We start from the raw sequence: 23,140 nt of genomic DNA, 5'->3' as shown, positions 1-23,140 counted from the left end.
AACCAATCAGTATGCCTTCTATTGTGCATCTGCGGATGTCTGATAGATACTTGACAATATACCGAATCTTCACAGAGTATTAGGTGACATACCAAATCTCCTCAATCTCCTAAGGAAGTAGAGGCATTGATTACCTTACTTGTGATTGTAGCACTGAACCATCATCAGTGCTGGGCCCAGGATAGATCTTCAGATATGTGTCTGCCCAGGAGCTTGACGCTGTTGACTCACCATCCCGTTGAATATACAGGTTTTATGAATGGACAGGGTCCTTATCGAAACTTATACCCCGAGGGGATAGGTTTATAGGTTTATGAGGAATATATTTAAAGCAAACCTGAGGGGGAGGTTTTCATATAAAGGGTAATGGATATATGTTCATGGTAATAAACATAGAAAATAGGTGCAGGAGTAGGCCATTCAGCCCTTCGAGCCAGCACCACCATATGATCATGGCTGATCATCCAAACTCAGTACCCCATTCCTGCTTTCACCCCATACCCCTTAATTCCGTTAGCCTGAAGATATATATCTAACTCTCTCTCGAAAACATCCAGTGATTTGGTCTCCACTGCCTTCTGTGGCAGAGAATTCCACAGATTCACAACTCTCTGGGTTAAAATGTTTTTCCTCATCTCAGTCCTAAATGGCCTACCCCTTACCCCTGGTTCTGGACTCCCCCCAATATCTGGAATTTATTTCCTGCATCTAGCCTGTCCAATCCCTTATGAATTTTACATGTTTCTATAAGATCTCTTCTCATCCTTCTATATTCCAGTGAATATAACACCCAGTCGATCCATTCTTTCATCATATGTCAGTCCTGCCATCCCGGGAATTAATCTGGTGAACGTACAATGCACTCCCTCAATAGCAAGAATTTCCTTCCTTAAATTTGGAGACCAAAACTGCACACAATACTCCAGGTGTGGTCTCACCAGGGCTCTGTACAACTGCAGTTGGACCTCCTTGCTCCTATACTCAAACCCTCTCGCTATGAAGGCCAATTTGCCATTTGCTTTCCTCACTGCCTGCTGTACCTGCATCAGTTTAGCTTTAGTGATATGGGCCGAAGGCAGGCAAATGGGACTTGCTCAAAAGGCACTTTGGTTGTCATGGATGAGTTGGGCAAAGGGACTTTTTCTAAACTGTGTTATTATAATTATACATTTATATCATTATAATACATTTCTTTAAAGCACAGTTAAATACATTGAATACCTTGCATGTGACATGGAAACGTCTGATATTTTCAGCTCAAGTGTGTTATTTAATACAATTATTTACTGTTTTCAACTGTTTTTTTTAAAAAACTTTAGCAAATCATCCAACACCCCAGCTCATTCCAAAAGTGGTCTTGGTTTATGGACAGATGGCCTCTCTCAATTTTTCCAGTGGTCTGAATTAATGAGAGGCAGAAGAAACAGAACATTTTGGAACCACATTTTTACTCCCAGTTTATCTCTCACACTTCAATAAATGGCTGTTGCAATATACATTTCTTCCCTTAAGGTTATGATCATCTCGGGTAATAGTTGATTCAAATGCAAATGTGTTTCTCACAGGTACCGGTAGACACAAAATGCTGGAGGACTGGCAGCATCTCTGGATAGAAGGAATGGGTGACGTTTCGGGTTGAGACCCTTCTTCAGACTGATCTCACATATCTGTAGGTAGACAAAAATGCTGGAGAAACTCAGTGGGTGAGGCAGCATCTATGGAGCGAAGGAACAGGTGACGTTTCAGATCGAGACCCTTCTTCAGACTGATGTGGGAGTGGGGAGGGGGGGGAGGGAAGAAAAAAGGAAGAGGCGAAGACAGTGGGCTGTGGGATAGCTGGGAAGGGGAGGGGGAAGAGGGAGAGAGCAAGGACTACCTGAAATTGGAGAAGTCATTGTTCATACCGCTGGGTGTAAACCACCCAAGCGAAATATGAGGTGCTGCTCCTCCAATTCACGTTGGGACTCACACTGGCCATGGAGGAGGCCCAGGACAAAAAGGTCGGATTCGGAATGGGAGAGGGAGTTGAAGTGCTGAGCCACCGGGAGATCAGATTGGTTATTGCGAACTGAGCGGAGGTGTTGGGCGAAAGCGATCGCCATTCCTACGCTTGGTCTCACTGATGTTGAGCAGCTGACACTTAGAGCAGCGGATGCATAGATGTGGTTGGAGGATGTTCAGGTGAACCTCTGCCGCACCTGGAAAGACTGCTTGGGTCCTTGGATGGAGTCAAGGGGGGAGGTAAAGCGACAAGTGCAGCATTTCCTGGGAGTTACGGAGGAAGCGGTCTCTGCGGAAAGCCGAAAGGGGAGGAGATAGGAAGATGTGGCTAGTGGTGGGATCCCGTTGGAGGTGGCGAACATGTCGGAGGATTATCTGTTGTATGTGATGGCTGGTAGGGTGGAAGGTGAGGACAAGGGGGACTCTGCCCTTGTTACGAGTGGGGGATAGGGAGTGAGAGCGGAGCTCCGGGATATAGAAGAGACCCTGGTGAGAGCCTCATCTATAGTCAAACATGGGAACCCTAAAGAATGAGGACATCTCCGATGCCCTGGTTTGGAACACTTCATACTGGGTGCAGATGCGGCGTAGACGGAAGAATTAGGAGTAGGGGGATAGAGTCCTTACAGGGAGCAGGGTGGGAAGAAGTGTAGTCCAGATAGCCATGAGAGTCAGTGGGTTTATAGTAGATGTCGGTCAGTAGTCTGTTACCTGCGATGGAGATAGTGAGGTCTAGAAATGGTAGGGAGATGTCGGTAATGGTCCAGGTGAATTTGAGTGGCGGATGGAAGTTAGTGGTGAAATGGATGAAGTCAGTGAGTTCTGCATGGGTGTAGGATGTAACACCAATGCAGTCGTCCATGTAGCGGAGGTAGAGTTCGGGGATAGGGCGGCGGTACGCCTCGAACAAGGATTATTCGACGTACCCTACAAAGAGGCAGGCATAGCTGGGGCCCATGCACATTGGATTTGGAGGAAATGGGAGGAGTCAAACGAAAAGTTGTTGAGGGCATATCTGTAGAATATTCTCATATTGTAATCTGTAGAATGTTCCTCACATTAACATCAATTAGATTTTCATCGATCAGCGAAGTAAATTCATTTATATGAATTTACCATAAATATAATCAACATAAATTAAGTGTACATTAATAGTTCACTTTATGTGGAATCAAAAGGGATGAGGGAGTTAAAGCTTTTAAACTCAATATTCGACACAAGCAGCGGCATATGCTGGTTTGCTAAAAGACACTCCAGCACTTTGTGTCTTTCTTTGTCTAAATATTGATTTTATCAAATCTCACATGATTCGTTTGAGATCAAAAGTCCCTTTCATTCATGCATTCAATTGGATATGAAACTTGCAAAAGCAAAGTTCTATAACTATAACTATACTACTATATGCTTCAATGATCCAAAGTTTGTAGATTTTGTAGATGTTGTTTGTAGATTTTAGTTCTGCATTTAATGCCATCATTCCCAGCAGAATGGTGGACAAACTGTCTGACCTGGGTGTTATTGCCAACACATGCAGATGGATCAAGGACTTAACAGATCGCCCACAGACTGTCAGGATGGGGTCCAATCACTCCCCAGTCCTGACGCTCAGCACAGGAGCGCCACAAAGTTGTGTGCTGAGTCCTATCTTATACACAATATACACCCATGACTGCACACCAACACACAGCACAAACTGGATCATTAAGTTTGCAGATGACACGACTGTGGTGGGGCTGATAAATAACAACGACGAGTCTGCCTACAGAGATGAAGTCCAAAAACTGGTGCACTAAAAATAACCTGGTACTCAACCCAACGAAAACAAAAGAACTGGTTATTGACTTCAGGAGGAGGAGAGAGGAACCTGCTCCTCTCTACATCAAAGGAGACATGGTGGAGAGAGTCACTGACTTTAAGTTCCTGGGTATATACATCTCTCAGGACCTCACATGGACAGTGAACGCCATCACTCTCGTGAAGAAGTCACAGCAGCGGCTATATTTCCTGAGGTCTCTGCGGAGAGCAAACGTTTCACAGCAGCTGCTGCTGTCCTTCTACCGGTGCGCCGTGGAAAGCATCCTCTCCTATGGCATCCTGGTGTGGTTTGCTAGCTGCACTGTGGCTGAGAGGAAGGCATTACAGAGAGTTATTAAAACAGCACAGAGCATCACAAACGCTCAACTACCCTCCCTGGATGACAATTACAGGGCCCGATGCTTACGCCGGGCCACAAACATCAAACAGGACTCATCCCACCCTGCCAACCACCTTTTCACTCTGCTGCCCACTGGGAGGCGCTACAAGTCTCTGAAGGCCCGCACTTGTAGACATTCGCTCCGACACTTCGTCACCACGCACCTAATATCTTTACCACGCAATACAGCCGTCACCGCCGACACAAAACGTTGCGTTCCTTTTCTCCATAGATGCTGCCTGACCCGCGTAGTTACTCCAGGACTTTGTGTCTATCTTCGGTATAAACCAGTATCTGGTTGCCAAGCCGGGCAAAATGACTCGGTGTTTAGTTGCCCGGCGGCGCTTTGAGTGGTCAATGGGACCCGGGCAACCGTTAATTTCGAGCCCTGATATATATATATATATATATATATATATATATATATATATATATATATATATATGTACAGTATATAGACCAAGTGGGACCTGTTGGGTCCCTGTCACACGGGAGGCCTGGTCCCCCAACACAACCAGTTCCCACAAAGCAATATTCGACCACTCACCCATAGGCTCCATGGGAGGCCTGCCCCCCCCAACGCAACCCCTTCCTCAACGCAATATTCCTCCGCTCACCCGATACCCAACACGGGTGGCCTGGTCCCCCAATGCAACCCGTCCCCCAACGCAATATTTCACCACTCACCCGTTCCCCCAATGCAACCCGTTCCCTCAACACAATATTCCACCACTCACCCATAGCCCCCAACTGCGCAGGGGCTGCTCTTTGCCTTTATTCACCCTTTATTCACCCTCCCTCATTTTAAACTTTTTAAAAAATGCAATTGCTTGGGCTGGCAGGACTCGGTGTCCTGGGATGGCAACATTGTAGCGAGCCGGGCTACAATCCCATTGAGATGTCATTGCTCTAAGTGCCAGTGCAGAGAGAATATATCTTTTTCTCAAATTGGGGTTTTGTAAATGTAAAAATGTGAATAACTTTCAAAATATACCATCAATCTGAATGAAACTTGATACACTACACCACAGGACCATGCTGCGTAAGCCGAGCATTGTAGTGCTATCGTGTACCGTTTTGGCGTAGTTCAGGTCATGAAAATCACGTTCACAAACAAACACGCAAACTCACACACAAGATGAGTTTAATGAGTTAAACTGTCCCACTTACGCAACTTTTTCCGTGACTGCTTGCACCCGTCATAGGCCGTTGTAGATCGGCGAAAGTTTTCAACATGTTGAAAATATAGCGGTGACCAGAAAGACGCTGCGACTCTTTGGGCGACTGAGGAGACTACTCACGACTATACAGGCCGGGTCGCAGGGCGAAGCTTGTCTGGTTGGGAGTAGTCACCCAAAGAGTCGTACATTGTTCTGGTCACAGCTGGATTTTCAACATGATGAAAATTATTGCCAAACTGCAACGACCTATGACGGGTGCAGGCAGTCTCCGAAAAAGTAGTGTAAGTGGGACAGGGCGGGGCGGTGATGAAGTTTTACTTGAGGCAGGGGCTGTCGGGGGGTGGGGGGGTGGGAGAGCGGCCTGGAGCCGGGGGAATGCTTGAAGGCTCGAGGCGGGGAAAACGTTACCGCTTAAAAAGTTACCTCTTAAAAATACTTCAAAAAAAGCCATTGAAATCATACTTCTACAATGCACTAAAACATGATTTTAATACATCAAATTTCAAAAAGTACCAAAAAGTACCCCCTCCCAGACCCTCCCCCCCCCCCCCCCCCGCTCAGTTGCTCCACTCCCTCGTCGGGTACCCGCAAGGCCATTGATCAGTGATCACTTAGCCTCCCCACTTTCAAAAACGCTCCGTGGCCCCTGGTTCAGACAGAGAGCACTGGCAGATGTGAGCAAGGAGCTGAGGCCAGTTGTCCGTGATGTCTGGATCCCAATGGTCAGCGCTTCGTGTTTCGGAGTTGCCTAATGTTATTGATTTGTAATTAGCCTGATTTGTAATTAGTTGACAAAACCTTAATTTACTAATCCGGAATATTCAGGGGGATGGGATAAGTGTAATATTAAAATGACATGCAAGGTGTCACAACATACAGCCTCGATAACCCAGTATTTCCTTCAGTTAAATATTGGGAAGGTAGCACTATTGTCATTTACCACTCAACTATTTTGTTTGTTTACCTCACTGACTATTTCTAACTCCCCCCCCCCCCCAATTCCTTTGACAGGTTGAATAGAAATGTCCCCAATCTCGTTGTTTTATTAATTGAACACATAGATGAACATCCTCAAGGAGTGTAATCAGATGGAAACTGATTCAGATGTGATGTTTAAGAGCTTGTTCAAAGAAGGGGCATATAGGAGTGACAGAGATACTTGCAGGGGAATGTGTGAGGAGGTTATTATTTGTCTTTAGTTTTAGCTTGAACCCGGACATCTGAAGATTCGAAGTTTAATATAGTAATTGTGCTGATACTGACTCCATCCAATCACGTAATGAATATCATCCATTCCGGAGGTTTTATTTTTCTGATGCCATTTAAACTTCACTTGGATTTCAATCACTTCAATGTAAAAGTAATTGGGAAAGGGGAACATTGGAACATATGAACATATGCCATCGGTACATATTAACTGTAATATAAGAATGTTTGCATGTTAGTTGCAATCAAAACAAAGATCTTTTTATTATCGTTGTGTTATGAATACCACAGAAAATATTATGTACTCTCAAGATCACATTTAATAGAATAATATTGCTTAAATATATAGTTATTGGACTTTGCATTCCGGAATAGTTCCAGCTGAGAGGAACACAGCAAAATGCTGAAAATATTGGGGGTGAAAATGACATCAGGACAGTTTGAAAGGAAAACGAAGGAAATGGTAACAGAATACTTATACAGCTGAGTGAGTATAATTTTATGGATTAGATTAGATTAGATTAGATAGCCTTTATTGTCATTCAGACCGAAGTCTGAACGAAATTGCAGCAGTCATACATACAATACAATACAATACAATAAAAAACAACAATAAACACATATTAACATCCACCACAGTGATTCCACCCAGCATCTCCTCACTGTGATGGAGGCAAAAGTCTTAGGTCTGCAGTCTCTTCCCTCCTCTTCTCCCTCTGCGCTGAGGCGATACCCCACCGGGCGATGTTAAAAACTGTCCCGCGGCTCAATCACCGCGCCCCGGGGTGGTCGAAGCTGCCGCCCACCAGTCCTGTTGACGCAGCCGCTGGCCCGCGGCCGAACCCCGGACTCAGGCCACCACCGCCAGAACACCGTCCCAGCCACCCTCACGTGAGTATCGTGCCGTCTTCAGCCTCGGGCTGGACCGCCCCCGACATGGGCGCCGTACCTCCCTCTGGCCGGGCCGCCCCGACATGGGTGCCGTACCTCCCTCGGGCTGGGCCGCCCCGACATGGGCGCCGTACCTCCCTCGGGCTGGGCCGCCCCGACTTGGGCGTCGCTACTTCCCCGGGCCGGGCCGCCCCGACATGGGCGCCGCTCCTCCCTCAGGCTGGGCCACCCCGACATGGGCGCCGCTCCTCCCTCGGGCTGGGAACGCTGTACCTCCCCGAGCTCGGCCACTCCGACGGGAGCACCGTTCCTTCCTCGGGCCAGGCCGCCCTCACGGGAGCGTCACAGCCCCACACGGAAGCACTGTTCCAGCCCCGAGCCGGGCCGCCCTCACGGGAGCGAGCCCAGGGCGAGTCCTGGCGGGCTCTGCCTCCTGAGCCTCGAGGTCGCCAGCTCCGCCATGAGAAATTGTGCTCAACCAATTGATGACTTCTTTGACAAAGTAACTAGCATGTTAGATAACAAGGAAGCCAATGGATGTAGCAAATTTTGTTATACAAAATTTGGTCTGTGAAGTGCCCCATAAAAGATTACGGCATTAGATAAGCGCCTGTGGACTTGAACATAATAGGTTAAGTCCAGGGGGTCAGATATGGGGCTTCATGTGAGGGCCAGATATATTGTCAGTGCAGAGGGGCTAGTAGCAAGGCCAAGTGTGCATCCAGAGTCAAGGTCTGGAAAGTACTAGATGTGCAGTCAAAGCTGAGACCATGAGAGTGTTCAGCACTGGGAACCTAAGCAGGTAAGCAGTTATGATCAGGGTAGAATAGGAGGCCAGGTGGAAGGCTGGACTCAGGGTCAGGAATGAGAGAAGGTATGCAACTGGAGTCAGGGTCAGGAATAGTACCAGGTGTGCAGTGAGACCCAGGTTGGTCAACATGGGCCTAGTGTTTGATTATAATCTGATTTCCATGCATGAATATACTAAGATCATTCATGTGCTGCACCTGTTGATCAGAGCCTGGCTCCACTGTGGAATGTAATTAGGGATTTAATTTAGCCTAACATTAATAGCTAATCCAATTTAAAGCATAAATATTGCATTCAACTGTAAGTTAAAAGACTCGCTACAGTATGCACCAGATTGCACAATTTCAAGCTGAAAAATGCTAAAGCTCCGTACCTATGGGTGTCCCCTCCCACGGTAGGTACTTTTTGAAATTTGATGTATTAAAATCATGTTTTAGTGCATTGTAGAAGTATGATTTCAATGGCTTTTTTTGACGTATTTTTAAGAGGTAACTTTTTAAGCGGTAACGTTTTCCACACAAAGGGTGGTGGGTGTATGGAACAAGCTGCCAGAGGAGGTAGTTGAGGCAGGGACTATCCCAACATTTAAGAAACAGTAAGACTGATACATGGATAGGACAGGTTTGGAGGGATATGGACCAAAATCAGGTAGTGTAGCTGGGACATGTTGGCGGGTGTGGGCCGAAGGGCCTGTTTTCACACTGTATCACTCTATGACATTATACCTCCACCATGCATGAGGTATCAAGTGGTCGAGTTTTATTGCCATATACTCAAGCATAGAAACTAAATTAGGTGCAGGAATAGGCCATTCGGCCCTTCGAGCCAGCACTGCCATTCAATATGATCATGGCTGTTCATCGAAAATCAGTGCCTCTTACCTGTTTTTTCCCCATATCCCTTATTTCACTAACCCCAAGAGCTAAATGTAAAGGGCCTGTCCCACTTACACGACCTTGGCTCGCAAATTACGCAACCTCGTGGTCGCTTGAGGCATACGGGCACCATATGGCCGCGCGTGGCCGGTCCCATGGTCGCGCAGTGGGGTATGAAGTTGTTCGGGCTGGTCCCGACATCGCGCGGGGCTCCAAAATTCCTGCAGTGACCGAAATCTTCGCACACCAACGGCCTATCGGCCTGCGTACGCACGCAGGCGCATTGCGGTCATACGATGCGTCTTGACGTCGTACGCAGCGTCTTGACGGAGTACGCCCAGCACGTGGCATTGCGTGAAGTCGTCACTGCCGGGCGTGGCGTTGCGTGATGACGTCACCGCCCGACGCCGTGCGATGCCCAAATTCAGTCGGCCCGCCTCCTGCCCAGCTGATTTGTAAGCAGGAGGGCTGCTGCTAACAGAAGTCTCTGTTGCTGTTGCAGCAATGCAGTCTGCATCTCTTCCATGATGATCATGGAATAGCAGCCAGCAACCCCCCATTTTATGCGTAAATGACATCCTGCGCGAACTTAGCGCGAACTTCGCGCGACCTCCGCTTCCGGTTGGTCTCGCCAAACGCACGCAATCGCATGCAAGTGGGACAGGCCCTTAACTCTCTTGAAAACATCCAGTGAATTGGCGTCCACTGCTTTGTGTGGTAGAGAATTCCACAGATTCACAACTCTCTGCGTGAAGAAAGTTTGTCCTTATCTCAGTTCTAACTGGCCTACCCTTAATTCTGAAACTGTGACCCCTGGTTCTGAACTCCCCGCAATATCGGGAACATTTTTCCTGCAGTTACAGTAAGTGAAAATCTAGCAGGCAAGCAGGATGCTTTCTCCAACCACTCCCATTTGAAGGGCACTATCATAGAAAAATAGAAAATAGGGCCATTTATATCAACGGGTCGATGGTTGAAAGGGTCAAGAGCTTCAAATTCCTGGGCGTGCACATCTCTGAAGATCTTTCCTGGTCCGAGAACACTAATGCAATCATCAAAAAAGCACATCAGCGCCTCTACTTCCTGAGAAGATTACGGAGAGTCGGATTGTCAAGGAAGACTCTCTCTAACTTCTACAGGTGCACAGTCGAGAGCATGCTGACCGGTTGCATCGTGGCTTGGTTCGGCAACTTGAGCGCCCTGGAAAGGAAAAGACTACAAAAAGTAGTAAACACTGCCCAGTCCATCATCGGCACTGACCTTCCTTCCATCGAGGGGATTTATCGCAGTCGCTGCCTCAAAAAGGCTGGCAGTATCATCAAAGACCCACACCATCCTGGCCACACACTCATCTCCCTGCTACCTTCAGGTAGAAGGTACAGGAGCCTGAAGACTGCAACAACCAGGTTCAGGAATAGTTACTTCCCCTCAGCCATCAGGCTATTAAACCTGGCTCGGACAAAACTCTGACTATTACCAACCACTTCTGTTATTTGCACTATCAGTTTATTTATTCATGTGTGTATATATTTATATCATGGTATATGGACACATTTATCTGTTTTGTAGTAAATGCCTACTATTTTCTGTGTGCTTAAGCAAAGCAAGAATTTCATTGTCCTATACAGGGACACATGACAATAAACTCACTTGAACTTGAACTTGAAATAGGTGCAGGAGGAGGGCATTTGGCCCTTCGAGCTAGCACCGCCATTCATTGTGGTCATGACTGACCGTCCCCTATCAATAACCCGTGCCTGCCCTCCCCATATCCCTTGACTCCACTTGCCCCTAGAGCTCTATCTTCCACCGTTTCTACCCAGTGCTTGAGCTCTAAGATCTTTGGTACTTATTTCCGGCAGCCACATGCTGTCCTCCAGGATGCACCGAGCCGTAGCCTGAGGACATGTCGCCGGGATCTAATTACCAAAGATCCGCTCTATAATCTTTGCTAATTACTGGGCTTCTCTGGCGCTGCGAGGCAGCAACTCCACCGCTGCGTCACACGCACGCGCGCGCTCGCTCAGTCACGCCCCCACGCGGGGCCGGGGGCGCGCGCTCAGTCACACCCCACACACACACCCACGCGGGGGCGCGCTCGGACGGAGGGACGCTGCCCCTTTAAGGATGACGGCGGCCACGCGCGCGCCTTGCGACGTCACGGGGCCCTGTGGTCGGTCGGTTGGTCGGTCGGGCGGCGGCCGCCATGTTGCCAGGTCGCTGACGCCCCGCCGGCGCTGCTCCATGGTCCCCCTCTCACCCTCACCTTCCTCGCCGCCGTCGCCGCCGCTACCACCTGCCGCCGCGGGAAGTCGCCGGCAAGCGCTCGCTCTCCCCCTCGCCCGCCCAGCAGGCGGGAGCAACTGAAGGCCATGGCTGGTAAGAGCGGGAGGGTTGCAGGCGTGGGCTACGGCCCAGCCTTCCCGACCCCCTCCCCCACCTCTCACCACCACCTCTCACCCCCACCCCCACCCACCTCTCACCCCCACCCCCACCCACCTCTCACCCCCACCCCCACCCACCTCTCACCCCCCACCCCCACCCACCTCTCACCCCCCCACCCCCACCCACCTCTCACCCCCACCTCTCACCACCCCACCCACCTCTCACCCCGCACCCCCACATCTCTCACCTCCACCCACCTCTCACCTCCACTCACCACCCCCCACCCCCCCCCCCACCCCTCCACCCCCCCCCCCACCCCACCCTCCCCCCCCATCCCCCCCCCCCTCCCCTCTCTCCCCCCCCCCCCCCACCTCTCCCCCCCCCCCACCCCCCCCCCCCCCCCCCCCACCTCTCACCCCCCCCCCCTCTCCCCCCCCCCCCCCCCTCTCACCCTCCCCCTCCCCCCCACCTCTCACCCCCTCCCCCCCCCCTCTCCCCCCCCCCCCCCCCCCCCCTCTCCCCCCTCCCCCCCCCCCCTCTCCCCCCTCCCCCCCCCCCCCTCTCACCCCTCCCTCCCCCCCCCCCACCCCCCCCCCCCCCCCTCCCCTCTCCACCCCCCCCCCCCCTCTCCCCGCCCCCCCCCCCCTCTCCCTCCCACCCCCCCCCCCACCCCCCCCCCCCCCCCTCTCACCCCCCTCACTCCCCCACCCCCCCTCTTCCCCCTCCCTCCCCCACCCCCCCTCTGCCCCCCCCTCCCCCTCCCCCCTCCCCCACCCCCCGCCCCCCCCTCCCCTCTCCCGCCCTTCCCCCCCCCATCCTCCCCCCTGCCTCCCCCTCTTCCCCCCTCCTCCGCCCCCCCCTCCCCCTTCCTCTCCCCCCCCTCCTCCCTCCTTCCCCCTCCCCCCTCCCCACTCCCTCCCCCCTCCCCCCCCTCTCCCCCCTCACCCCCTCTCCCCCTCCCCTCCCCCCCTCCCCCCTCTCCCCCCCCCCCCCCTCCCCCCCCTCTCCCCCCCCCCTCTCTCCCCCCCCCCTCGGACACCCTCTCCCCTCGCCCTCTCTTCCCCGCCCCTCCCGCCCCCCTCCCTCTCACGCCCTCCCCCCCCTCTCCCGCCCCTCTTCCCCCTCCCTCCCCACCCCCCCTCCCCCCCCCCCCTCCCCCCCCCCCCTCCCCTCCCCCCACCCCCGCCCCCTCCCCCCTCCCCTCCCCCCCCCCCCCCCTCCCCTCTTCCCCCTCCCCTCTTCTCCCCCTCTCCCCCCACCCTCCCTCTCCCCCCCCCAACACACTCCCTCTCGTCTGCCGTCATGCCCACCCTCCCCTCTCCCCCTCACTCCCACCCCCCCTCTCCCCCCCCCCCGCCCCTCTGCCCCTAGTTGCCACCCGTCCCCTCTCCCCGCCCCCCACACCGACCCTGCTCCCCCCTCACGCCCACCCTCCCCTCTTCCCCCCCCCTTCACACTCCACCCGCCCCTCTCCCCCTCACGCCCACCCACCCCTCTCCCCGCATACTCCCCACCCGCCCCTCTCCCCGCTCACTCCCCAACCGCCCCTCTCCCCGCTCACTCCCCACCCACCCCTTTCCCCCCTCACACCCACCTCTTCACCCGTCCACCTTCTCACTCACCTCTCCCACCCTCACCTCCCACACTTTCCCCTCCCTCATATCTCTCTCCCCTGCCCATCACCTCCACTCTACCCCCCCCCCCTCACCTCTCCTCCTCCTCTCACCTTCCCCCTCATCTGTCTTCCATCCCCCTCCATCCCCTCCCTTCCCCACCCATCCGCTGCCCCACCATCCCCTGTCGCCCCTCCCACTCCCCTCACCTACCTGCATTAGCTCACAGTGAGTGTTTGCTCAGCAGGGCTCGGCGCTGGCAGCAACCTCGACTTGCAGTGGTGTTTCTCCCAGGTGAAAGGTGCCGTGGACGAGGAGGTGGCAGAAGGTGAGTGCCATTCGGTTCTCAAAGGGTCGGGGTGGTGCTTGTGCGGCCGCTTGAGGCCGGGCCACAGCCAGGGACGTGACGGGCGAGTCACCTACTGGCACCCGGTCCTGCTGCTGCCCTTTGGCGGTCTGTTAATATATAAGTGCAGGAATGAACTGCAGTTGTTGGTTTACACCGAAGATGGACACAAAATCCTGGCGTAACTCAGCGGGACGGGCAGCATCTCTGGAGAGAAGGAATAGGTGACGTTTCGGGTTGAGTCCTTTCTTCAGTCTGAAACTCCCACCACCTATTCCTCTCCAGAACGCTGCCTGTCCCGCTGAGTTACTCCAGCTTTTTGTGTCTGTTTTCAGGACTGAATAAAAAAAGTTGCCGTTGGTATGGGTGATGTGAATGGTGACTGGTGACCGATGACCTGGTATGGAAAACCTCACCCTGGGCGCAGTTGCGGCGTAGACAGAGGAATTGGGCGTAGGGGATAGTCTTTACAGGAAGCAGGGTCTGAAGAAGTGTAGTCTAGATAGCTATGGGAGTATAACCAAGGCTATTCGACCGATCACCTCCATTTCGGCCCCTTACCAAAGCATTACTCCATCGGGGTCTCGGCCCGAAACGACACCATTCCTTCTCTCCAGTGATGCTGCCTGACCCGTTGTTACTCCAGCATTTTGTGTCTATCTTCAAGCATGGCTACTCTGAACAATGTGTAGGATGGAACTACAGATGCTGGTTTACACCCAAGACACAAAATGCTGGAGTAACTTTGGAGAGAAGGAATGGGTGACGTTTCGGATTGAGAGTCTTGTCAAGGGTCTCGACAAAAAACATCCCCTATTCCTTTTCTCCAGAGATGCTACCGGTCCCACCGAGTTACTCCAGCATTTTGTGTCAATCTGCAGCCACATTGAACAAGTTCTCCCAGAACTCCCATCGGAGTTCTGGGAGAACCTCTCTCAATGCTTCCCACATCCCCAGTGCTTCCTGTTGAAGTCTCACCAAGAGACCGGAGCCGAAACGTCATTTGACCATTCCCTCCAACAGATGCAGCCTGACCCACTCAATTATATTCACTGGAATATAGATGGATGAGAGGGGATCTTATAGAAACATATAAAATTCTTAAGGGATTGGATAGGCTAGATGCAGGAAAAATGTTCCCGATGTTGGGAGAGTCCAGAACCAGCAGTCCAGAACCAAGAAAGGGCGATCGTTTCGCGGAACACCTTCCCTCAGCCTGCCTGAACCTACCTGATCTCCCGGCTGTCGGACACTTCAATTCTCCTTCCCATTCCTACACAGACCTTTCTGTCCTAGGTCTCCTCTATTGTCAGAGTGAGGCTAAATGCAAATTGGAGGAACAGCAACTCATATTTTGTTTTGGCAGCTTACAGCCCAGTGGTATAAATATTGATTTCTCCCACTTCAGGTAGCTCCAGCATTCCCTCTCTCTCTAACCCTCCCCCACCCAAGTTGCACTAGATTCTTGTTTTCACCCTACAAACAGCAAAAAATGGCCTGTTTCCTTTATCATCGATACGTTTTTCGCATATCTTTTATTCATTGTTTTTTATCTCTCCACATCATTGTCTATATCTCTCGTTTCCCTAATCCCTAACCAGTCTGACCCGGGTCTCGACCCGAACAGTCACCCATTCCTTCTGTCCAGAGATGCTACCTCCAGTTACTCCAGCATTTTTGTGTCCATCACAAGGAACTCATACTGGAATCTTGAGGAAAGCACTGGAGTAATAGAAACAGAAAATAGGTGCAGGAGTAGGCCATTCGGCCCTTCGACCATTCAATAGGATCATGGCTGATCATCTAAAATCTGCACCCCTTTCCTGTTTTCTCCCCACATCCCTTGATTCCGTTAGCCCCAAGAGCTAAATGTAACTCTCCCTTGAATACATCCAGTGATTTGGCCTCCACTACCTTCTGTGCCAGAGAATTCTACAGATTCACAACTCTCTGGGTGAAAAGGTTTTCCCTCATCTCAGTCCTAAATGGCCCCTTATTCTTAAACAGTGACCCTGGTTCTGTACTCCCCCAGGGAACATTTTTCCTGCATCTAGCCTGTCCAATCCCTTAAGAATTTTATATATTTATATGTTCCCCTCTCACCTATCTAAATTCCAGTGAATATAATTAAGCCGGCCAGGCTGCATCTGTTGGAGGGAATGGCCAAGCGACGTTTAGGCTCCGGTCTCTTATAGAAACTTCAACAGGAAGCACGGGGGTGGGGGAGGTGTGGGAAGCATTGAGAGAAGTTCCTTGTGACTCCATTCTCCCTATCAGTTTCTCCTTCTCCACTGTATATTTACCCAGTTTCTTCGTGAAAACCATGATGCAATCCTCCTACCCCACATCTGCAGGTAGTGCATTTCAGATTGCAACCACACATACACATAAGTTTCTTCTTCTGTCGCTCTTTATTTTCGTCCCTTTATTTGGATCTATTTATAGCCTTTGAGCTCTCCACCAGAGGAAACACCCTTCCATTATCCATTTTGCTCAGATTACGCATTGTTTTATATACTTTACACATTCTGTCAGCCTTCTGTTAAAATCTTCAATCTACCCTAGCAACTGTAGTCATCTCATTTACCATTCCAGCAGCCTATTTATATCCATCTGCAACTATCATCTTTGCAGTTCAGTGTTTTCTGCAAATTTAGCACCCACGCACCTAAAAAGCAGTAGCCTTAAGGGCCATTCTTTGGAAAGTGAACAAAAATATCACACACGTGACCAGATGGCATCACATAAAGCAATACATTAAACAATTCTTGTAAGATATTAATCTTATTCATTGCTACTTTCCTACCTACAGAACTATAATGCATGTCTGCTAAAAAGCATTCTAGCTTTTTAAAATTCAGTTTGTAAGATAAAACTGAGTTATGAAAAGAATGTTTCATTGGGAGGTCACACATGTGACCAGTCATATTTGACCTCTGACCCAAAATGAATATTGTCAGCATAACATAAAAATTTCACTTGATAAACTATGACAAAAATATGAATCATATATGCAGTTCAAAACAATATACCTGTAATGCTTGTAGAATTAGAAGAGATGTATTCCACAATTTTTCATAATTTTGGTCGCACACGTGACTAAGAATGGGCTTAAACACCAGACCCTAAAGAATACCATTATTCATCCACTTCCAGTCCAGCAAACAAATATTTGCCACAGTCCCTGTTGTCAGTTAGCCTACTTTTTCTGCAAGGTATCAAGTGTTTATTTGTAATATGCTCTGGAACAATGAAATTCTTACTTATGGCAGCTTTGCCGACACATTAGACACAGCAATAACAAAAATAAAAAGCAATAAATTACTTGTAATTGTTAGTAAATTAGACCATGGTCAAACAAAACTAAAACATAGAGCAACCATGGAAGAGCAGAGTCCACAGTTGTTTGGTGCTGAGGTTGTGCTCATGGAGTCCAGGGTGATTCAAGAACCTCAAGTCAAGTCAAGTTTAATCGTCACATACAATTCAATTCAATTCAACTTTATTGTCATTGCACAGATACAAGTATAGGTACAACGAAATGCAATTTAGCGTCTGGTCATAGTGCAAGATAGGAATTTAAAAAAATACAGAACAAGCATACATTAGAGTAAGAAGAGTACTGGTTAACAATGTGGATGGAGATATCTAGCGACGGGACTCCGAGTTCAGCAATGTAAGTGTGTTGTTGAAAAAGCTGTTCCTCATCCTGCTAGTTCGAGACCTGAGGCTCCTGTACCGCCTCCCTGATGGGAGGAGGGCAAACAGTCCATGGTTAGGGTGAGAGGGGTCCTTGATGATCTTCCTGGCCCGTCTCAGATACCGTTTTCGGTGGAGGGCATCCATGGCAGGGAGCAGGGCACCGATGATGTGCTGAGCGGTTTTCGTCACCCGTTGTAGTGCCTTCCTATCTGCTGTGGTGCAACTGCTGTATACCATACCGTGAAGCAGGTGGTCAGGATGCTTTCGATGGTACAGCGGTAAAAGTTGGTCAGGATCTGGGGGGACAGGTGAGCTTTCTTGAGCCTCCTCAGGAAGTAAAGGCACTGCTGCGCCTTTTTGATCAGTTTGGTGGTATTGAGGGACCAGGACAGATCCTCCGAGATGTGTACCCTGAGGAATTTGTAGTTGGAGACGCGCTCCACCTCAGCCCCGTTTATATGGATGGGGGTATGTCTGGCCCCCTCTGTTCTTCCTGAAGTCAACAATAATTTCCTTCGTCTTCTTGGAGTTGAGGACGAGGTTATTGTTGGCACACCAGGCTGCCAGGTGCTGGACCTCTTCCCTGTAGTCTGACTGATCGTTGTCACTGATCAGTCCTACCACCGTGGTGTCGTCGGCAAATTTAATGATGGCGTTGGAGCCATACTTAGGGATGCAGTCATGGGTGAAGAGGGAGTAGAGGAGAGGGCTGAGCACACAGCCCTGTGGCACGCCGGTGTTCAGTGTTATAGTGGAGGAGGTGAGGTTGTTGACCCTAACAGACTGTGGTCTGTTGGTGAGGAAATCCAGTGTCCAGTTGCAGAGGGAGGTGGAGATGCCAAGTCCGCTGAGTTTGGTGATCAAGCTAGCGGGGATGACAGTGTTAAAGGCGGAGCTGAAATCAATGAACAGCAACCTGATGTAGGTGTTATTGCTGTCCAGGTGGGTCAGGGCTGAGTGTAGGGCCGCCGATATGGCGTCCTCTGTAGACCTGTTGGTCCGGTAGGCAAACTGATGGGGGTCCAGTGTGGGGGGGAGGCTGGCTTTGAGGTGAGACAAGATCAGCCGCTCAAAGCACTTTGCGATGGCAGGGGTGAGTGCCACTGGGCGGAAGTCGTTGAGACTCCCTGAAGCTGATTGGGCACTTGCACAATGGTTGAGGTCTTGAGGCAAGTGGGGACGACACCCTGGGCCAGTGACAGATTGAAAATGTCAGTGAGGACCGGGGACAGTTGTCCAGCACATGCCCTGAGCACACGCCCAGGGATGCCATCGGGGCCGGCAGCTTTGTGCTCATTCACCTTGCTCAGTGCACCTTGTACAGCAGAGGTGGAGAGACTGAGAGGTTGTTCGTTCGGGGGTGGGGCAGCTTTGATGGCTGGAGTTTTGTTGTCCCGGTCAAAACGAGCATAGAAGTGGTTTAGCTCGTCAGGAAGGGAGGCGTTGTCTGGGGGGGGGGAGTGTTAACTTTATGGTAATCGGCAATGGATTTGATTCCTTGCCACATGCGCCTGGGGTCGGAGTTGTTTTGGAAATGCTCCTCGATCTGCCGTTTGTGATTGAGTTTAGCGTTCCTAATTCCCTTTTTCAGATTGGCCCTGGATGAGCTGTATCCCTCAGCGTCGCCAGATTTAAAAGCAGCATCGCGAGCCTTCAGCAGGAGTCTGACCTCCCTGCTCATCCACGGCTTCTGGTTAGGGAAGGTCTTTATCTGTTTGTGGGTAGTGACGTTGTCAGTGCAGAATTTTATATAGTCCAAAACGGTTGAGGTGTATGAGTTAATGTCCACTTGGGAGTTAAAGGTGGCCTGGGTGACGAACAGACTCCAGTCTGTTTGCTGAAACTGTTCCTGTAACACAGAGACAGCCCCCTCAGGCCAAACCTTCACTGTCCTCATGGTTGGTTTCACACGTCTGATCAGAGGTGTGTATTTGGGGAGCAGGAACAGAGAGAGGTGGTCAGACTGACCCGGGAGGGGGAGGACTTTGTAGGCTTCAGTGATATTAGTATATACTAAGTCCAGAATATTGTCTCCTCTGGTTGGGCAGGAAACATGCTGATGGAACCTGGGGAGTACAGTTTTAAGGTTGGACTGGTTAAATCACCCGCAACAATAAAAGCCCTTCTGGGTGTGCAGTTAGTTGTTTGCTGATAGCAGCTTGCAGCTCTTCCATTGCTAGCCTGGCATTAGTGTCCAGGGGGGACATAGACTGCAGTGATAACAATCGATGTAAATTCCCTGGGCAGATAGAAGGGCCTGCACTTTATCATCAGGTATTCCAGGTCAGCAGAGCAGTGACTACCAATCCAAACAACGTTCGTACACCACGAGTTGTTCACATAAATGCACAGTCCGCCGCCCTTGGTCTTACCGGAGTCCTCCGCTGTTCTGTCGGCCCTGAAGACAGTGCGCCCATCCAGCTCGATGGCGTTGTCCGGGATGTTATCGTTGAGCCATGTTTCGGTAAAGACCATGGCGTTGCAGTCGGCGATCCGTCTGTGTGTGGTGATCCGCAGCTGTAGTTCGTCGATTTTACTCACCAGGGACCGAACATTTGCGAGGAAAATGCTTGGCAGAGCTGGCTGGTGAGGATTTAATTTTAGCCTAGCTCGATAGCCTCCCCGCTTCCCACGTCTTTGTTTACGGTCCCTGCGCCACCTCAGGGCACTTCCTGTCGGGGGAGCTGGCCCGCTAGACTGCATTGTCCTGGCGATCTCCGGCGGCAGTTGGAAGTCGCTTCTGGGGCTCGTTGTGCAGAGACGACCGGGCTCCAGTAGCTCCTGACGGCCGTACAGAGTCTTCGCTCGAGTGCTCCGAGCAAAAACTAAGGTAATTATTAACAAAAAGTAAACTAACTTACAAAAACTATGGAGATGCAGAGCCTCGCGTTGTGCACGCGACGCCATCTTGATTTACTTGCATCATACGAGATGTGCAGTGAAATGAAAAGTGGTAATGCTCGCGGATTTTGTGCAAAAAGACAAACAAACAAACAACCAAACAAACTACAAACAGAATGGAACAGAATCACATATTATTTTACGTATAAAATATTGTGGGCGGAAGGAAAAAGGGAAAAAAACAGCACTTTAAAAAAACAAAACAGTAGAGTGGTACAGTAAAAGTTAGTCCCTGGTGAGATAGGAGTTTACAGTCCTAATGGCCTCTGGGAAGAAACTCCTTCTCAACCTCTCCGTTCTCACAGCATGGCAACGGAGGCGTTTGCCTGACCGTAGCAGCAGGAACAGTCCGTTGCAGGGGTGGAAGGGGTCTCCCATGATTTTATTGGCTCTGGAGTTGCACCTCCTGATGTATAGTTCCTGCAGGGGGGCGAGTGAAGTTCCCATAGTGCGTTCGGCCGAACGCACTACTCTCTGCAGAGCCTTCTTGTCCTGGGCAGAGCAATTCCCAAACCAGATGGTAATATTTCCGGACAAGATGCTTTCCGCAGTCGCTGAGTAGAAGCACTGGAGGATCCTCGGAAACACTCTGAATTTCCTCAATTGCCTGAGGTTGGAAAGGCGCTGCCTTGCCTTACTCACGAGTGCTGAGGCGTGTGATGTTCATGTCAGATCCTCAGAGATGTGGACTCCCAGATATTTAAAACAGCTCACCCTATCCACAGTATCCCCATTTATCCTCAATGGTGTGTATAATGGTTGATGTGAGGAAACTGTTCTTGAAGCTGGAGGCAGTAGATCTCGGACTCCTGTACCTTCTTCCCAATGATAGCAGGAAGAAGAGAAGGTGGTCAGGATGGCGTGGGACTTTAATCATATTTGCTGGCTTGTTCAGGCAGCGCTTCCAGTAGATCTGTTTAAGGTGTGGAAGCCAGTGCCCATGATGGATTGGGCAATGTCCACCACTCCTGTGTACACTAATGTCTGGAGTCTTATCAGGAGGCAGGATGGGAAGTAGTCTAAATAGTTCTGGGAGTCAGTGGGCTCAGTCGTTAGTCAATCTCCTGTGATGGTGAGATCAAGAAAGTGGAGGGAGGTGTCAGAGATGGTCCAAGGGAATTTGTGTGCAGGATGGAAATTGCATCAAATTGAAGAATCTGCAGTCGAGGAAAAAACAAGGAATTAAAGGCCTTGCTGGTGGGGGATGGAGGTGTAGAATGACTGAACATCCTTAGTAAAGATAAGGGAACATGGGTCTGGAAAACGGAAGTCGTTAAAGCGACAAAGTGCTTGTGAGGTATCTTGGACATAGGTTGGGAGGGATTGGACCGGGGGGGATAGGATGGAGTCGAGGTGCATGGTAATGATTTTAGTGGGGTAGGAGCAGGCAGAAACATTTGGTTCTGCCAGGGCAGTTATGAATTTTGGGAAGACGGTAAAGCTGGGCTATCCGGGGGTGGGGAACGATAAGGTTGCAGGTTGGGGGGGAGGGGGGTCAGACAGAAACCCTGCTGACAAGGGAGGTCCCATGGCAAGCTGACTTCTACCGCGCGGAAGCCACGCGCCAGCTCTAGGACACCACCCCTGGACCATGATCCCACAGATGAGCACCCGACCATCATAGACAATAGGTGCAGGAGTAGGCCATTTGGCCCTTTGAGCCAGCACCGTCATTCAATGTAATCATGGCTGATCATCCACAATCAGTACCCCATTCCTGCCTTCTCCCCATATCCCCTGACTCTATCAAGCTCTCTCTTGAAAGCAGCCAGAGAACTGGCCTCCACTGCCCTCTGAGGCAGAGAATTCTACAGACTCACAACTCTCTGCGTGAAAAAGTGTTTTCTCATCTCCGTCCTAAATGGCTTACCCCTTATTCTTAAACTGTGGCCCCTGGTTCTGGACTCCCCCAACATCGGGAACACGTTTCCTGCCTCTAGCGTGTCCAAACCCTTAATAATTTATATGTTTCAAAAAAAATCCCTCTCATCCTTCTAAATTCCAGAGTATACAAGCCCAGCCGCTCCATTATCTCAGCATATGACAGTCCCGCCATCCTGGGAATTAACCTTGTGAACCTGCTGTACTCCCTCAATAGCAAGCATGTCCTTCCTCCAGTTAGGGGGACCAAAACTGCACACAATACTCCAGGTGTGGTCTCACTAGGGCCCTATACAACTGCAGAAGGACCTCTTTGCTCCTATACTCAACTCCTCTTGTTATGAAGGCCAACATGCCATTCACTTTCTTCACTGCCTGCTGTTCGTGCATGCTTACTTTCATTGACTGATGAACATCTTGCAGACTATCTCCGATTTGACCACTTCCGACTGTCTGCCAACAAGAGCATCGTAGAAGAGCTTCAATTTTTACATTACAAGCAACAAGCGCATGTTTTGTCTTATATGTTAAATAGTAAATATAATAATGTACCAGTTAGATTAAGGGAGCTCCCAAATTAAAAATTAAAGTTAGTGTTTCACTTCAGTGAGATGTTGAAAACCTATTATCTCACATATTACAAGGACATAGAGCATGAACTACTTAAAAATAATGTTGTGCAAGTGATCCAAAATAGTGAACAAGTTTCAATATGCTTTTTATTGAAAGCAGCCATATGTTACTTCATCTAAATGGAGTAAATAATTCCCTCTATATATCCCTATCCATGTAATCTGAGCCAAACATTGCCTCAATGGATTACTAAGAAGAAATGATTATTATCATTAACTAGAAAAAAAGATGCAAAGTGATGCGTTAATTTATGTTCCAAAAACAAAGTAGAGATGTGGTTTTAAAGTAATCATTTGTAGGTCAGGAAACAGAATCTAGAAGATAGAAACATATTCCGGAATAGAAATTTACTCTTTTTTTGTTTTGAAACCTGTATTATGAAAGGAAGGACCACAAGAATGGTGATAGTGGAAAATATTTAACGTAGTTATGGTGTAAAATAATTTGAATTATGAGCCCACATTGTTTCATAAATGAAATAGCAATCTTGGATAAGTGTTACAAAATAGTCGTTCTTTTCT

The 23,140-nt window shown here is 49.9% G+C and overlaps 1 protein-coding gene across 2 annotated transcripts in view; it reads left to right on the top strand.

The window, feature by feature from the left end:
* The first annotated feature begins 11,311 nt into the window (after positions 1 to 11,311).
* ppp2r2d (protein phosphatase 2 regulatory subunit Bdelta) overlaps positions 11,312 to 23,140 on the top strand; it is a 62,271-nt gene continuing 50,442 nt past the window's right edge. The window contains exons 1-2 of one of the 2 annotated variants that reach the window (XM_033033659.1): positions 11,312 to 11,537; positions 13,401 to 13,484. In XM_033033659.1, the coding sequence (XP_032889550.1) occupies positions 11,531 to 11,537; positions 13,401 to 13,484 (91 nt within the window). In that variant the 5' untranslated portion in view covers positions 11,312 to 11,530. The remainder of the gene's footprint in view (positions 11,538 to 13,400; positions 13,485 to 23,140) is intronic. The other variant, XM_033033661.1, reaches the window with a different exon arrangement.

The sequence above is a fragment of the Amblyraja radiata genome, chromosome 15 (genome assembly GCF_010909765.2).
Source record: "Amblyraja radiata isolate CabotCenter1 chromosome 15, sAmbRad1.1.pri, whole genome shotgun sequence".
NCBI classification, from domain to species: domain Eukaryota; kingdom Metazoa; phylum Chordata; class Chondrichthyes; order Rajiformes; family Rajidae; genus Amblyraja; species Amblyraja radiata.
Note: the sequence above shows the minus strand (reverse complement) of the source record. Positions and strands in the feature narration are given on the sequence as shown.